The sequence below is a fragment of the Carcharhinus amblyrhynchos genome, chromosome 7 (assembly GCF_965287045.1).
Source record: "Carcharhinus amblyrhynchos chromosome 7, sCarAmb.v2.hapA, whole genome shotgun sequence".
Classification (NCBI taxonomy): domain Eukaryota; kingdom Metazoa; phylum Chordata; class Chondrichthyes; order Carcharhiniformes; family Carcharhinidae; genus Carcharhinus; species Carcharhinus amblyrhynchos.
In genome coordinates this window covers 1,093,687-1,111,026 of record NC_137330.1, presented here as the reverse complement: position 1 = coordinate 1,111,026, position 17,340 = coordinate 1,093,687, and the positions used below count along the sequence as shown (strand labels likewise).

The following is a 17,340-nucleotide window of genomic DNA, read 5'->3' as shown; positions in this document are numbered from 1 at the left end:
TATGTTAATAGATGTGACAATATGTTAATATATGTGACAATATGTTAATATATGTTAATATATGTGACAATATGTTAATATATGTTAATATATGTGACAATATGTTAATATATGTTAATAGATGTGACAATATGTTAATATATGTTAATATATGTGATAATATGTTAATATATGTGACAATATGTTAATATATGTGACAATAATAAATCAAATCACATTAAAAAGCAAGTCTCGGCGGAGGATTTGGGGATCCTCCTCTGGCGCGTTGTGCCCCACCCAATCCTTACCGGAGCAGATGACCCCAGCGTCGTTCCTGTGGCGGCAGCTCCGAGGCATGATGGTCTGGGAAGGGCAGGACCACAGGAAGGACTCGGTCCCGCTGCAGCGGACGTTGTCCAGCAGGGGGGGGCCCATCCCCTCTCCAAAGTAGCCGCCCATGGTGGCGGATTGTCCGAAGCCGCAGCCCACCTGCCTGCACACCACCTGGGCGTCGATGATATCCCAGCCGGAATCACAGATGGTGCCCCAGCTCCCGTTGTAAAAGGCCTCGACTCTCCCGGAGCAGGAGGTGAGGCCGTCGACCAGGCGCACCTGGGCGTTCTCTGTAAGGGAGGTGGGAAAAGTCAGGCCCGCGACGTCAAAGACCCCCCCCCACCCCCCACCCCCCACCCCCAACACAAAACCAGGAGGAGAATTCCCAGAGACTGTGAGAAACAGGGACAGGGTTAGGCCCTTCCTGTCCTGCTAGCCCATTCTACAAGATGGTGGCTCACCTGATTGTAAACCCGATAACCTTTCACCACCCCCTCATTAAACATTGAAGGTAGGGGCAGGAGGAGGCCATTTGGCCCATCAAGCCTGCACTGTCAACAATCCCAACCAGCCCCTATCCCTATAACTCAACATATTTACCCTGCTAATCCCCTGACACTAAGGGGCAATTTATCATGGCCAATCCACCTGCTTTTGGAGTCAATAATCAGGGGGCCCGGATTTAAGAGAAGGGGGCTGGAGATTTTGAAGGGATTTGAGGAAAACCTTTTTCACCCAGAGGGTGCAGGGAATGTGGAACTCGCTGCCAGAAAGGGTGGAAGAGGCGGGAACTCTCACAACGATCAAGAGGTGTTTAGAGGAGCACTTGAAACACCGTCGGCTACGGAGCAAGCGCTGGGTAATGGGGTCAGAACAGACACGTTTGACAGCCAGCACAGGTGCAACGGGCCGAGTGGCCTCTTTCCCCAGAGTGAAACGCTCTGATTCCATACCGACCGAGATCTCGGGCCTTACCTACGACCGTCACCTCCATCGACTTGCTGTTCTGGGAGGTAAAGAACAGTTCGCCCACCTCCAAGTGGTAACTGCACCAATAGGTCCCCTCGTGGGTCTTGTTGATGTCTGGGATGTTAAACTTGACGTTATTCTGGATGAAGGACGTCACGTCGGTGAGGACGGGGGCCTCCTCGCCCATCTTGTAGAGGGACATCTTGACGCTTTTGTACAGGCTGGGCGCCGTACACACGAACCTGATGGTGTCGTCTTTGAAGAAGAGGCCATTGCCAACCACAGTCATGGTGGGTGCCGGAGGGTCAGCTGCAGACAGAGGAAAATCAGACCTCGTTTTTTTATCTCTCGTATTAAGGGGAGGGTCTCCCCCTCCCCCCGACCAGCCAATGTGTCATTCCCCAACCGTCACACTCCCACCACCCTCGCCCGCCGTGTGGGCATCGCTGCCATGCTGCCGGAGAGATGTCTTTACAACCACGTTAAGAAGACCCTACACAGGAAACCGACGCCACTTCTCAGAGACTTTCAGAGTAAGATCGCACACTGCCTTCGAGCTCAAAACTCCCCGGGCAAATTCCAGGCTCGGGCTGAGAGGTCGCCAGTAACACGGACGCCACACGAGTGCCAGACTATGATCACGTGAGCATCTAACCATCTACCCCTTGACATTCAATAGCACTTCTACATCACGAGAGAGGCCATTTGGCCCATCCAGGTAACACCAGCCCTCCAGCATCTATCAATTGCGATCCCATTTGCCACTACCTACTCTGTAGCTCTGTGTGCGGGACAGCATTTCGAGTAACATCACCATCACAGAGTTCTCCGCTCTCAACATACTGGCGGTTCCCATTCAAACTGGGAACCAGATCCAGCCGTATAAATACTGTGGCTCCCAGAGCGGGTCAGAGGCTGGGAATCCTGCGGAAGGTAACTCACCTCCTGACTCCCCCCAAAGCCTGTCCACCATCTACAAGGACACAAGTCAGGAGTGTGATGGGATACTCTCCACTTGCCTGGATGAGTGCGGCTCCCAACAACACTCGAGAAGCTCGACACCATCCAGGACAAAGCAGCCCCCGCTCGATCGACACACTAACCCCCACCTTCAACATTCACTCCCTCCACCACCGACACACAGAGGCAGCCGTGTGTACCATCTACAAGATGCACTGCAGTGACTCACCAAGGATCCTTCCACAGCACCTTCCAAACCCGCCACCTCTACCACCTAGAAGGACAAGGGCAGCAGACACATGGGGAACACCACCACCTGCAAGCTCCCCCTCCGAGCCCCACACACACCATCCTGACTTGGAAATATATCGGCCGTTCCTTCACTGTCACTGGGTCAAAATCCTGGAACTCCCTCCCTAACAGCACTGTGGGTGTACCTACACCACACGGGGACTGACTGATGTCCAATAACAATCCTGGAACTCCCTCCCTAACAGCACTGTGGGTGTACCTACACCACACGGGACTGACTGATGTCCAATAACAATCCTGGAACTCCCTCCCTAACAGCACTGTGGGTGTACCTACACCACACGGACTGACTGATGTCCAATAACAATCCTGGAACTCCCTCCCTAACAGCACTGTGGGTGTACCTACACCACACGGGACTGACTGATGTCCAATAACAATCCTGGAACTCCCTCCCTAACAGCACTGTGGGTGTACCGACACCACACGGGACTGACTGATGTCCAATAACAATCCTGGAACTCCCTCCCTAACAGCGCTGTGGGTGTACCTACACCACACGGGGACTGACTGATGTCCAATAACAATCCTGGAAGTCCCTCCCTAACAGCACTGTGGGTGTACCTACACCACACGGGGACTGACTGATGTCCAATAACAATCCTGGAACTCCCTCCCTAACAGCACTGTGGATGTACCTACACCACACGGGGACTGACTGATGTCCAATAACAATCCTGGAACTCCCTCCCTAACAGCACTGTGGATGTACCTACACCACACGGGGACTGACTGATGTCCAATAACAATCCTGGAATTCCCTCTCTAACAGCACTGTGGGTGTACCTACACCACATGGGACTGACTGATGTCCAATAACAATCCTGGAACTCCCTCCCTAACAGCACTGTGGGTGTACCTACACCACACGGACTGACTGATGTCCAATAACAATCCTGGAACTCCCTCCCTAACAGCACTGTGGGTGTACCTACACCACACGGACTGACTGATGTCCAATAACAATCCTGGAACTCCCTCCCTAACAGCACTGTGGGTGTACCTACACCACACAGACCGACTGATGTCCCACAGCCAAACGCAGTTTCTGCCCTGTGAACGGATGAGAGGGAAAATTCACCGGAACAGGTGACAGAGGCACCATTGGCACGGTCGCAGGTGATTCCAGTGCTCCAAGCTCGAGCTGGACACACCCAGAGGTGTGTCTCGGTACCTCTGCAGCGCACCGTGCTCAGCCAGATGGGTTTCTGGATGTCGGCCAACCTCGGAGAGTCCATCAACCCCTTGGCAAAGCCGCAGCCCATCTGCCGGCAGACCACCTGCACGTCGGCTAGGTCCCAGGAGTCTCCGCAGACCGAGCCCCAGGTCCCGTTATAGTACACCTGGACGGTGCCCGAGCAATCGTTCTCCCCATTGACCAATCGCAGTGCCACGTCATCTGCAAGAGAAGGAGCCAGTTAGCTTGGCATGTGGAAAATAACATCTCCTCTTACACAATGTGAGTCGCGGGTTCCGTGCCTACCGTGTGGCACGGTGGCACAGTGGTTAGCACGGCTGCCTCACAACGCCAGGGACCCGGGATCGATTCCCAGCTTGGGCGATTGTCTGTGTGGAGTTTGTATGTTCTCCCCGTGTCTGCATGGGTTTCCTCCGGGTGCTCCGGTTTCCTCCCACAGTCTGAAAGATGTGCAGGTTAGGTGGATTGGCCATGCTAAATTGTCCCTTAGTGTCCAAAGATGTGTAGATTAGGTGGATTGGCCATGCTAAATTGTCCCTTAGTGTCCAAAGATGTGTAGGTTAGGTGGATTGGCCATGCTAAATTGTCCCTTAGTGTCCAAAGATGTGCAGGTTAGATGAATTGGCTGTGCTAAATTGCCCCTTAGTGTCCAAAGATGTGTAGGTTAGGGTGGATTGGCCATGCTAAATTGTCCCTTAGTGTCCAAAGATGTGTAGGTTAGGTGGATTGGCCATGCTAAATTGTCCCTTAGTGTCCAAAGATGTGTAGGTTAGGTGGATTGGCCATGCTAAATTGTCCCTTAGTGTCCAAAGATGTGCAGGTTAGATGAATTGGCCGTGCTAAATTGCCCCTTAGTGTCCAAAGATGTGTAGGTTAGGGTGGATTGGCCATGCTAAATTGTCCCTTAGTGTCCAAAGATGTGTAGGTTAGGTGGATTGGCCATGCTAAATTGTCCCTTAGTGTCCAAAGATGTGTAGGTTAGGTGGATTGGCCATGCTAAATTGTCCCTTAGTGTCCAAAGATGTGCAGGTTAGATGAATTGGCCGTGCTAAATTGCCCCTTAGTGTCCAAAGATGTGTAGGTTAGGGTGGATTGGCCATGCTAAATTGTCCCTTAGTGTCCAAAGATGTGTAGGTTAGGTGGATTGGCCATGCTAAATTGCCCCTTAGTGTCCAAAGATGTGCAGGTTGGGTGGATTGGCCATGCTAAATTGTCCCTTACTGTCCAAAGATGTGCAGGTTAGGTGGATTGGCCATGCTAAATTGCCCGTTAGTGTCCAAAGATGTGTAGGTTAGGGGGATTGGCCATACAATCAAAGAAACGTACAGTGCAGAAGGAGGCCATTTGGCCCATCTGGTCTGTACTGAGCACAATCCCACCCAGGCCCCATTCCCATAAACTCACACATTTATTCTGCTAGTCCCCCCGATGCTAGAGTCAATTCAGCACGGTCAATCGACCTAACCCGCACACCTTTGGAGTGCGGGAGGAAACCGGAGCACCCGGAGTAAACCCACGCAGACACGGGGAGAATGCGCAAACTCCACACTGACCCGAGGCTGTAACTGAACCCGGGTCCCTGGTGCCATGAGGCAGCAGTGTCAGCCACTGTGCCACTGTGCTGGCCAAGTGTGGGTGACTCCCGTGACAGAACCCTCCCCCCCCCCCCTCCACACCGAGTGACTCACCGACCACAGTCAGGTAGACGGACTGGCTTCGGCTCGAGTTGAACTGCTTTCCCAGTATGTTGGCCTGGTAGGCACACGAGTAGTTGCCCTGGTCCACCGCTGTGACGGCGTGCAGGTGGAAGTACGAGCGGACCAGCCGCGAGGAAGCGATGTGCGTGCTGACAAAGGCGCCGTCCTTGTACAGAAAGAACTTGGCGCCCGAGACGGCGCTTGGAGAATCGCACTGGATATCGGCGAGCTGGCCCTTTATCAGCTGCAATCCCGGGTTGACGCTGATCACTGGCATGGCCAGGAGATCTGGAAAAGAAGGGGGGACGGAAGTTAGTGAAGGTGGGGGGGGGGAAACGTGACTCAGACAAAACAGCAAAACCAGGGAGTAGAACCCACAGAGAAAGTTAGCAAAAAAGCGAAGAGAGGGAAAAACACACTCAACCTCTCAGCTCAATGGCCTGTAAGAGACTAGAACCTTGAACCTTCTGGGGTGGCACCGTGGTTAGCACTGCTGCCTCACAGCGTCAGGGACCCAGGTTCGATTCCAGCCTTCGCATCACTGTCTGTGTGGAGTTTGCACATTCTCCCCGTGTCTGCATGGGTTTCCTCCAGATACTCCAGTTTTCTCCCACAGTCCAAAGATGTGCAGGTTAGGTGGATTGGCCATGCTAAATTGTCCCTCAGTGTCCAAAGATGTGTAGGTTAGGTGGATTGGCCATGCTAAATTGTCCCTTAGTGTCCAAAGATGTACAGGTTAGGTGGATTGGCCATGCTAAATTGCCCCTTACTGTCCAAAGATGTGTAGGTTAGGTGGATTGGCCATGCTAAATTGTCCCTTAGTGTCCAAAGATTGCAGGTTAGGGTGGATTGGCCATGCTAAATTGCCCCTTACTGTCCAAAGATGTGTAGGTTAGGTGGATTGGCCATGCTAAATTGTCCCTTAGTGTCCAAAGATTGCAGGTTAGGGTGGATTGACCATGCTAAATTGTCCCTTAGTGTCCAAAGATTGCAGGTTAGGGTGGATGGGCCATGCCAAATTGTCCCTTAGTGTCCAAAGATGTGCAGGTTAGGTGGATTGGCCATGCTAAATTGTCCCTCAGTGTCCAAAGATGTGTAGGTTAGGTGGATTGGCCATGCTAAAATGCCCCTGAGTGTCCAAAGATGTGCAGGTTAGGTGGATTGGCCATGCTAAATTGTCCCTTAGTGTCCAAAGATGTGCAGGTTAGGTGGATTGGCCATGCTAAATTGTCCCTTAGTGTCCAAAGATGTGCAGGTTAGGGTGGATTGGCCATGCTAAAATGCCCCTGAGTGTCCAAAGATGTGTAGGTTAGGTGGATTGGCCATGCTAAATTGTCCCTTAGTGTCCAAAGATGTGTAGGTTAGGTGGATTGGCCATGCTAAAATGCCCCTGAGTGTCCAAAGATGTGCAAGTTTTGACAAGGTGCCACACCAAAGACTGCTACATGAGATAAAGGTGCACAGTGTTACGGGTAATGTATTAGCATGGAGAGAGGATTGGTTAACTAACAGAAAGCAAAGAGTGGGGATAAATGGGTGTTTTTCTGGTTGGCGACCAGTGACTCATTGTGTGCCTCGGAGCTCTACAGTACAGAACGAGGCCATTCAGCCCATCGAGTCTGTACCAATCACCATCCCACCCAGGCTCCATCCTCATACCCTACATATTTACCCACTAATTCCGTGCATCCCAGGACACTAAGGGGCATCTTTTTTTCCGAATGGCCAATCAGCCTAGCCCGCACATCTTTGGACCGTGGGAGAAAACCGGAGCACCCGGAGGAAACCCACACAGACACGGGGAGAATGTGCAAAGTCCACACAGACAGTGACCTGAGCCGGGATTCGAACCCAGGTCTCTGGAGCTGTGAAGCAGCAGTGCTAACCACTGTGCTCCCACGCTGCGCTGTTGGGACCCCAATTGTTTACGATTTAGACAGATGATTTGGAGTTGGGGACCGTGTAGTGTGTGAAAATTCACAGGTAACATTAAGATGAGTGGCAGAACAAAGTGTGCAGAGGACACTGAAAGTCTGCAAAGGGATATAGATAGTCTCAGTGAGTGGGCAAGGGTCTGACAGACGGAGTACAATGTTGGTAAATGCGAGGTCATCCATTTTGGTACGAATAACAGCAAAATGGACTAATATTTAAATGGTAAAAAATTACAGCGTGCTGCTGTGCAGAGGGACCTGGGTGTCCTTGTACAAGAATCCCAAGGAGTTGGTTTGCAGGTACAGCAGGTAATTAAGAAGGCAAATGGAATTTTCTCCTTCATTACTAGAAAGATAGAGTTTTAAAGCAAGGAGGTTATGTTGCAGCTGTATAAGGTGCTGGTGAGACCACACTTGGGGTACTGTGTTCAGTTTTGGTCTCCTTACTGGAGAAAGGATATACTGGCACTGGAGGGGGTGCAGAGGAGATTCACTAGGTTGATTCCGGAGTTGAGAGGGTTGGCTTTTGAGGAGAGATTGAGTAGACTCATTGGAATTCAGAAGAATGAGGGGAGATCTTATAGAAAGATATAAGATTATGAGGGAATGGATAAGATAGAAGCAGGGAAGTTGTTTCCACTGGTGGGTGAAACTAGAACTAGGGGCATAGCCTCAAAATAAGGGATTTAGGACTGAGTTGAGGAGGAACTTCTTCACACAAAGGGTTGTGAATCTGTGGAAATCCCTGCCCAGTGAAGCAGTCCCTCATTGAATGTTTTTGAGGCAAGGATAGATAAATTTTTGAACAGTAAAGGAATTAAGGGTTACGGTGAGTGGGTGGGTAAGTGGAGCTGAGTCCACAAAAAGATCAGCCATGACCTTATTGAATAACGGAGCAGGCTCGAGGGGCCAGATGGCCCACTCCTGTTCCTAGTTCCTATGTTCTTAAGTTAACTGGTTTGGCCATACCAAATTACCCCTTAGTGTCCAAAAGTATATAGGTTAGGTGGATTGGCCATGCTAAATTACTCCTTAGTATCCAAAAGTATACAGGTTAGGTGGATTGGCCATGCTAAATTACTCCTTAGTGTCAGTGGGGTAAATATGTGGAGTTACGGATTAAGGCCCGAGTGGGATTGTGGTCAGTACAGACTTGATGGGCCAAGTGGCCTCCTCCTTTCCTGTGGGGATTCTATGAAATATCTTGTTGATAATATTAATATATATTTGTTCAACACCTGGGCTATTTTATAAAGTCTTTTTTTAATCCTTTTGCTCCCAGAAATGGGGAATTGCTGAAGTAACAAAAGGTTCAGCCAATCGCCAGCTGACTTGCGGCAGTTTCAGGGTAACCATGACCACAGGGGCGAGGCGCCTGATTCGTCAACCTCCACAGAACGGAAAAGCATGGGCAAGGTTAGGTTGAAGGGGGACTGTTTCCAAATTGAGCTCTATTCTGCAGGCAGTCAGCGTGTCTGGGAAAACATTCAGTTCAGATGCTGGGAGAGCAGGGCTATTGCCATGTACTATTTACTTAGGACAAAACTACTGGAGCTCCGTTTGTAGGTTATGATTTCCCCCCAGGTTTTTTTTTGTTTAAAGGAATGGGTTCAGAGTCACATGATGATGTGGTAGGGCCTATGTCTATAGCAGAGAATCATTGAATACCTACAGTGAAGAAGAGGTCATTTGGCCCATTGAGTCTAGGATAGGGTCTCTACCCAGGCTCTCTCTCCTGTCCTGTCCACATAACCCCAATATCTCAAAATGAACTCTTAACAGGGGCCGATCAGGGACCGACTGGGGGCACAGAGGGGTTAAGTGGACATTGATGGACAGACGGTAATGGGGGAACAATGCAGACTTGTCCGCACTTTGGCAGGAAGGAGAACCACAAACAGGCAGGATATTAGACCCGCTGGGAGAAGGAGTCCAGAAATCCCTAGAACGTACCTTGCACCACCACTCTGGCCACTTCGCTCTTGGGTGAGGCGTACGTTCTTCCAGAAACTTCCGCCTCGTACTTGCAGGTGTAGTTCCCGACATTCGCCGCGCCCACATTGGGGAAATGGAAGATGGCCGACTTCCCCCTGACAGAGGGGGCCTTGGAGGCAACGTGGTTGTCACCATCATCTTTGTACAGATAGAAAGCTGCCGTCTTATAGTAACCAAAAGCGTTGCATTGGATAAAGATGTTCTCGCCTTTCACAAAAGTGTTGGAATACCTACTGAGTGAGATCCGTGGCTTGGGAGGATGCTCTGAAAGAGAAAATAAGATTCAAGCTGATCACTCTGTGCCTCTGGTCAGGATTCCATTATATGGTTTCAACTTACCCTGGGGAAAACAGAGGTAGTTTTGAGCGATCTACAATCCCTATTGCTAAACATTAGAAATAAGGTACAGGTTAAGCGTGGAGCAGTCGGTGGCTGGGTTTGTGTGGGAGCATTCAAGAGAAAGGGAATCCAGTAAGGAGAGTTGGAAAACACCCGGAGGCGACGGATTCTTGTTAAAACAGTGGACAGGAAGAACAGTTTGAAAGAATGGTTGGGGTCATTTTGCTCCCCACTTTGAGGAAGGATAGTCAGATTTTTATTTTCATTATTCATTCATAGGGCATAGGCCTCATTGGCTAGCCATCTTTTATTGTCCATCCCTTGACAAGGTGCTGGTGAGCTGCCATCTTGAATGCTCTGGTAATGGCTTGACCCACAATGCCATTGGGGAGGGAAATCCAGGATTTTGACCAAGTTAGACAAAGATGTTTGCGTGGGCCTCAGGGTGGCGTGGTGGTTAGTGCTGCTGCCTCACAGTGCCAGGGACTCGGGTTCAATTCCGGCCTCGGGTCACTGTCTGTGTGGAGTCTGCACATTCTCCTCGTGTCTGCGTGGGTTTCCTCCGGGTGCTCCGGTTTCCTCCCACAGTCCAAATATCTGGGGGTTAGGTTGATTGGCCGTGGAAAATTGACCCTTAGCATTAGGGCACAGCCTCAGGATAAAGGGAGGATCCTTTACAACAGAGACAAGGGGGAATTTCTTCAGCCAGAGTGTGGTGGAACTCTTTGCCGCAGGAGGCTGTGGAGGCTGGGTCACTGAGTGTCTTTAAGATAGAGATAGATAGGTTCTTGATTAATAAGGGGGTCAGGGGTTATGGGGAAAAGGCAGGAGAATGGGGATGAGAAAAATATCAGCCATGATTCAATGGCGGAGCAGATCCGATGGGCCGAATGGCCTCATTCTGCTCCCATGCCTTATGCTCTTGAGGCCTAAGAAGGATTAACAAGGTAAATGTGTGGGGTTAGGGGAATAGGGCCTGAGTGGGATTGTGGTCAGTGTAGACTCGATGGGCTGAATGGTCTCCTTCTGCACTGGAGGCATTCTGTGTACGGGGGTTTTGGTCAAAGTGTTCTCCTATTGTGCTTAGAGATGTTTACAGTGTGAACGTAAATACAAGCTTGGAGAAGGAGGGGGAGGTTGCTTAGCAACCAGGGGCTCCTTTCGGGTGGGAAGGCTTTCTGAGCTCATGAACTGTCAGCTGGCTGGGGAGGCGGAGGGACGGACGGACAGGTCAGTCTGACCTCGCTCACCTTGGTTACAGACTACTCCGGCATCCTCCCTGTGGTTGCAGTTGTGCTGTCCGAGCGGTTTTAGCGTGCACTCCCGCAGGGATTCCTCGCTGCCGTGGCACTTCACGTCATCCAGCCAGATCTCCCCGCCGCCCTGCCCGAACGTGGCACTGCCCTGCGCCAGCTCTGCGAAGCCGCAGTCCATCTGGCGGCACACCACCACCGCGTCAGCCACGTCCCAGTAATCGTCGCAGATGGTGCCCCAGCTGTTGTTGTGGTAAACCTCCACTCTGCCCGAGCAGGTCTGGGTGCCATTCACCAGCCTCAGCTTCAGAATCTCCAGTCCTGCCAACGGCGCCCAAGAGAAAGGTCCAGGGAACTCTGGTTAAACTCAAACGCAAAGGGCAACCCCCACCTCCCCACCCCCACCCTCCGCCAGGGCGAGCCACGCACCCACTGGGGGCACAGCAATCAGATGGACCACAGGGACTGGGGCACGGTTCAGGCTGTCTGGAAAATGTTGCCAAATTCGCTCCAGTCAAACTGGTCGGAACACAACAGAATTCCAACAATATCCATAATATCAAACCAGCGGCACACCGGAAAGATGGTCCATGAGGGACAGAGAGAGAGAGAGAGAGACAGAGACGGAGAGACAGAGAGAGAGAGACAGAGAGAGAGAGACAGAGAGAGAGAGAGAGACGGACGGAGAGAGAGAGACGGAAAGAGAGAGACGGAGAGAGAGAGAGACAGAGAGAGAGAGAGAGAGACAGAGAGAGAGAGAGACACAGAGAGAGAGAGACGGAGAGAGAGACGGAGAGAGAGACGGAGAGAGAGACGGAGAGAGAGAGGGAGAGAGAGAGGGAGAGAGAGAGGGAGAGAGAGAGGGAGAGAGAGAGGGAGAGAGACTCAGAGAGACAGAGACGGAGAGAGAGAGACAGAGAGAAAGAGAGATAGAGAGAGAGAGAGAAACAGAGACAGAGAGATAGAGAGAGAGAGAGAGAGAGACTCAGAGAGAGACAGAGAGACAGTGTGAGAGACAGAGAGAGAGAGAGATAGACAGACAGACAGAGGGAGAGACAGAGAGAGAGAGAGACGGAGAGAGAGAGAGACGGAGAGAGAGACGGAGAGAGAGAGAGACGGAGAGAGAGAGACAGAGAGAGAGAGACAGAGAGTGTGAGAGGCTGAGAGAAACAGATATGGAGGGGTGAAGAGACAGAGAGACAAACAGAGAGGAATAGAGAGAGACAGACAGATAGAGAGAGACAGATAGAGAGAGAGTGATTGGTCCATTGCCAGTCTCTTCATGCTTTCCTCTGGTAAAGATCTTAACACCAAATCAAGCCTGAGGTTTACAGAATGGAAAGGGCCCTTCAGCCCATCATGTCTGTGCTGTCCATCAAGCACCCATCTATTCTAATCCCACTGTCCATCACTTTCTCTCTATCCTCCTATGCTATGACTGTGTAAGTGCTCATCTAAACACTTCTTAATTGTTGTGAGAGTTCCCGCCTCTACCACCCTTTCAGGCAGCGAGTTCCACATTCCCTGCACCCTCTGGGTCAAAAAATATTTCCCTCAAATCCCCTCGAAATCTCCCCTCCTTACCTCAGATCTCTGCCCCCCTGATTATTCACCCCTCCACTAAGGGGAAAGGTCCCTTCCTATCTCCCCTATCGATGTCCCTCATAATTTTGTACACCATCATCAGGTCCCCCCTCGGCCTTCTCTGCTCTGAGGACAACAGCCCCAGTCTAACCGGCCTCTCCCCATCTCTGAGCCCGGGGGAACATCCTGGTGAATCCCCTCTGCACCCTCGCCAGGGGCAATCACATCCTCCCTGTAATGTGGTGCCCAGAACTGTACACAGTGCTCTAGCTGTGGCCTAACCAGTGTTTGATACAGCTCCATCGTAACCTCCCCACTTTTACAATCTATACCCCGGCTAATAAAGATAAGTATCCCCGTACGTCCTCTTAACCCCCTTATCGACCTGTCCTGTTGCCTTCAGGGACTGATGGACACACACCCCAAGCTCCGTCTGCTCCTCTGTACTTCCTACAGTCCTACCGTTCGATGTGTATACACTTGCCTTGTTATCCCTCTTCACTCGAACGCTCATCATTAGTTGCCAACTGGCCAATAGCCCTCGCTTGTCTGACCACGATTCAGGGGGCAGACGTTGCTGGTGTTGCGGGAGTGGGGGGGACAGTGTGTGAGGGCGAGAGTAGGGAGTCACGTGTAGGCCACACCAGTGATGGATGAAGAACAGTGATTACAGACTGGATCTTTCACAATCAGTTATATATATTAGAGAACACTCATCGGTTTCCAATCAGAGGAACAACAGAAATATGAATACTTCTCTTATTTATATTACATAGAAACAGGGGAAGGCTATTCAGTCCTTCCAGTCTGTTCTGTCACTCATTCTGATCATCAAATTCAATATCCTGACTTCCCCCCTATTCCTCGATCCCAATAACCCCAAGACCTGTATCTATAGATACATTTTAATTCACACTGCTTTATCAAAACAAGTGCCAGCTAAATGTTGTACATTTTTCAATTAGACAGATAGCTGCTCTCGATCGTTTTTATTTTGATATGTTATACGTGTCTGCGTGGGTTTCCTCCGTGTGCTCCTGCTTCCTCCCACATTCCCAAGAAATACAGGTTAGGGTGGATTGGCCATGCTAAATTGCCCTTAGTGTCCAAAGATGTGTAGGTTAGGGTGGATTGGCCATGCTAAATTGCCCTTAGTGTCCAAAGATGTGCAGGTTAGGTGGATTGGCCATGCTAAATTGCCCCTTAGTGTCCAAAGATGTGCAGGTTAGGTGGATTGGCCATGCTAAATTGCCCTTAGTGTCCAAAGATGTGCAGGTTAGGTGGATTGGCCATGCTAAATTGCCCTTAGTGTCCAAAGATGTGCAGGTTAGGTGGATTGGCCATGCTAAATTGCCCCTTAGTGTCCAAAGATGTGCAGGTTAGGTGGATTGGCCATGCTAAATTGCCCCTTAGTGTCCAAAGATGTGCAGGTTAGGTGGATTGGCCATGCTAAATTGCCCTTAGTGTCCAAAGATGTGCAGGTTAGGTGGATTGGCCATGCTAAATTGCCCCTTAGTGTCCAAAGATGTGCAGGTTAGGTGGATTGGCCATGCTAAATTGCCCTTAGTGTCCAAAGATGTGCAGGTTAGGTGGATTGGCCATGCTAAATTGCCCCTTAGTGTCCAAAGATGAGCAGGTTAGGGTGGATTGGCCATGCTAAATTGCCCCTTAGTGTCCAAAGATGTGTAGGTTAGGGTGGATTGGCCGTGCTAAATTACCCCTTAGTGTCCAAAGATGTGTAGGTTAGGTGGATTGGCCATGCTAAATTGCCCCTTAGTGTCCAAAGATGGGCAGGTTAGGTGGGTTTGCCATGCTGAATTGCCCCTTAGTGTAGAAAGATGTGCAGGTTAGGGTGGATTGGCCCTGGTAAATGCGTGGGAGTGCAGAGAATGGAAGGTGTGGGTGGAATATTCTTGTGAAGAGTCAGTGCAGGCCCAATGGGCCAAATGGCCTCTTTCTGCACTGCAGGGATTCTATGACATTTATTTCCTTTCATTATTTTAACTAATGAATCTTCCCACTCACATTAAGCTTTACAATTGCTGTTAATAAAATTTTATTCAGAGGAAAACCTCACAGTTACCAATAAATAGCTGAAGTATTGGAAGCACAATGAGGAAAATGAACCAATCGCTCTGCTCTTGGTCTGGCTTGTTCTGGAATTCTTATATTTCCCACTTTGCTCTCAGTCTCACTCTTTCTCACGCTGCTTTAACTCTCGGTTCCTCTCTCATTCTCATAAACTTCGCTCCCACTCTTGCAAAACTCTTCGCTAATCACAGTCAGGCCCTGATAAGGCTCAATGTGGCCCAGAGCCCACAAATTATCCATCGCTGCCCTACACCAGCCTGTGTGATTGCCATCACTGACAATGCATTCCCTTCTAGACAATGTTTGGGCAATTCATTGGATGGTGAAACTTGAATCCATGTCTCTAGAGCTTTAGTCTTGTGATGATTAGTCTGGGTAAGTTACCGCTACCCCACCATCTTCCCCTGTGAACACCTGGAAAATCCTCCTTCCAGTGCCAACAAACCCTGCAGTGCAAGCTGAAACCGGAACTTGTGGCTCAGAGGGACACATCAGTTATGCAGTGAACGATAATGAAACAAGACTTTGCTCCAAGATTACTACCCCCCCTCCCACCCCCTCCCAAGAGAACATTAGGACCCCAAGGGCACTTGTTCCAAAAATAAATGGGCCAATGGGACAAAGAGAAGGATAGCTTCTATTTTCCATCCAGAATCTGAAGCGTGCCCCCTGGGGGTGTGGTGGAGGCCGGTTTGATCAAAGTGTCCACAAAGGGGAAATCAGATTGCGATCTGAAATGCGAGAATGGACAAGGTTGTGGGGTTAAGGCTGGGGGGAGCGGGATTGAGGCGAGTGTTTTTTCGGTGATCTGAGGCAGGCCAGAGGAGGCCATACAGCCCCTCGAGACTACGCTGCCATTTTAATAAGATCAGGGCTGATTGGACACTCACTAATTCACTTCCCCGCCGTCTCCCCACAACCCTGAATCACCCCCACTGGCCCTGAGCCCGGCTGTTGGACTGGGGAGCGGGGCAACCAACGTGACCACAGACATTCCACACGTTTCAGCATCATCTCGAAACATACTGTACGTTAACTCATTCCTTACCCTCCAACGTCAATCCATTTTTCACACCAAACAGAACTGCGGGGTGAGAGAAAAAAAAGGACAAAAAATTATTGGATTGTGAAGACAGTTGAATGAGAAATGAAACAAAGTGGGACTCGATCCCCGATCGATAGGCTAAGCCGTCACGTGCCACTTTCCCTTATCCTACCTACATTATTTTTATTCAGTAATGGGAAGCATTCATTGCCCAATCGTCTCTGCCAAGGTAACTTCATAGTCAACCTGATCTGTGTGTGTGTGTGTGTGATCTGGAGTCACATGGATGCCAGACCGGGTAAGGATGGCAGGTTGATTCCGATGGGACTGATGTAGGGGGAGAGATTGACCAGGTTGGGATAGTTTTCGCTGGAGTTCGGGCGAATGAGGGGGGAATCTCGGAGAGATTTATAAAATTCGAACAGGATTAGACAGGGTAGATGTTCCCGATGGTGGGGGAGTCCAGAACCAGGGGGGGGGTCACAGTCTGAGGATTGGGGGTAGACCATTCAGGACGGAGGTGAGGAGACGTTTCTTCACCCGGTGAGCCTGTGGAATTCATTCCCACAGGAAGGAGTTGACGTCAAAACACTGAAAGTACCCAAGAGGCAACTGGATATCGCACTTGGGGTGAATGGGATCAAAGGTTATGGGGAGAAAGCAGGGTTAGGATATTAAGTTGGATGATCGTAATGAATGGAAGAACAGGCTCGAAGGGCCAAATGGCCTCCTCCTGCTCCTATCTTGCACATTTCTATGAGTTCCTTTCTCATGGGGGTGGTCGTCATTTGATTTTAACTCGAGGGGGGTGATTCTCCCAGCAGGCTGTGCTGCCTGGGGGTGGGGGTCGGGGAGATCGGGGCTGGCCTGGGGAGGTCCAGAGATCAGGAGGTGAGGGGGCGATCGGAGGCCAGTGATCAGGAAAGCCAGCAATGGGGGGGGAGGGGGGGTCAGTGCTCATGCTCCGATCTCCGTGCTGACAGATCAGCACACGCGCAATGGCTCACTCAGCGCTATACTGCCGGCCTTTCGGTTGGCAATAGGCCCCACCTGCGACTTAACAGATCGAATCCCACTGAGGCACTCTGCGATGCACAGAGTGTCAGAGATTCACTCTGGAAAGTACGTGGAAAAAAAACAGAGGAAAAGACTCCCACTCTCCCGCATATTGGGAACCGGGAATTTTTTGGGGAGAATCTTGACCGAGATCTTTATTCGATTCAAAATTTCACCATCAGCCATGGTGGGATTCGAACCCAGTTCTCATGAGCGTGACCCTGGTTCTCTGGAGTCCCAGTCCAGTGATAATACCCCTTGCTGTACCATCGCTTCACCTTAACTTTTGATGCATTTATCAACGAGAAAACTGTCACTCAATATCTGACAACACAAAGAATAATACAGCACAGGCCTTTTGGCCTACCATGCCACAGAACGTCTCCCTGAAGCCCTGTTGCCTCTACCCAGTCCGTATCCCTCTATTCTCTGCCTATTTGTGTATCTTAAGATGCCTCTTAAACGTTGTTATTGCTTCTGCCACCTGCTCTGGCAGCTCATTCCAGGCATTTACCACCCTCTGTATAAAAAAACCTGCCTCTCACATCTCCTTTAACCTTAAACCTGTGCCCCCCCCAGTAACTGACTCTTCCAT

General features: G+C 50.4%; 1 protein-coding gene across 1 annotated transcript in view; it reads right to left on the bottom strand.

The window, feature by feature from the left end:
• LOC145345296 (scavenger receptor cysteine-rich domain-containing protein DMBT1-like) overlaps positions 1 to 17,340 on the bottom strand; it is a 376,233-nt gene that overhangs the window by 340,241 nt on the left and 18,652 nt on the right. Inside the window, exons 3-7 of the mRNA XM_080193113.1 lie at positions 15,693 to 15,728; positions 10,967 to 11,290; positions 3,572 to 3,952; positions 1,288 to 1,590; positions 288 to 602 (exon numbers count right to left, since the gene is read on the bottom strand). Of these exons, the coding sequence (XP_080049239.1) occupies positions 288 to 602; positions 1,288 to 1,590; positions 3,572 to 3,952; positions 10,967 to 11,290; positions 15,693 to 15,728 (1,359 nt within the window). The remainder of the gene's footprint in view (positions 1 to 287; positions 603 to 1,287; positions 1,591 to 3,571; positions 3,953 to 10,966; positions 11,291 to 15,692; positions 15,729 to 17,340) is intronic.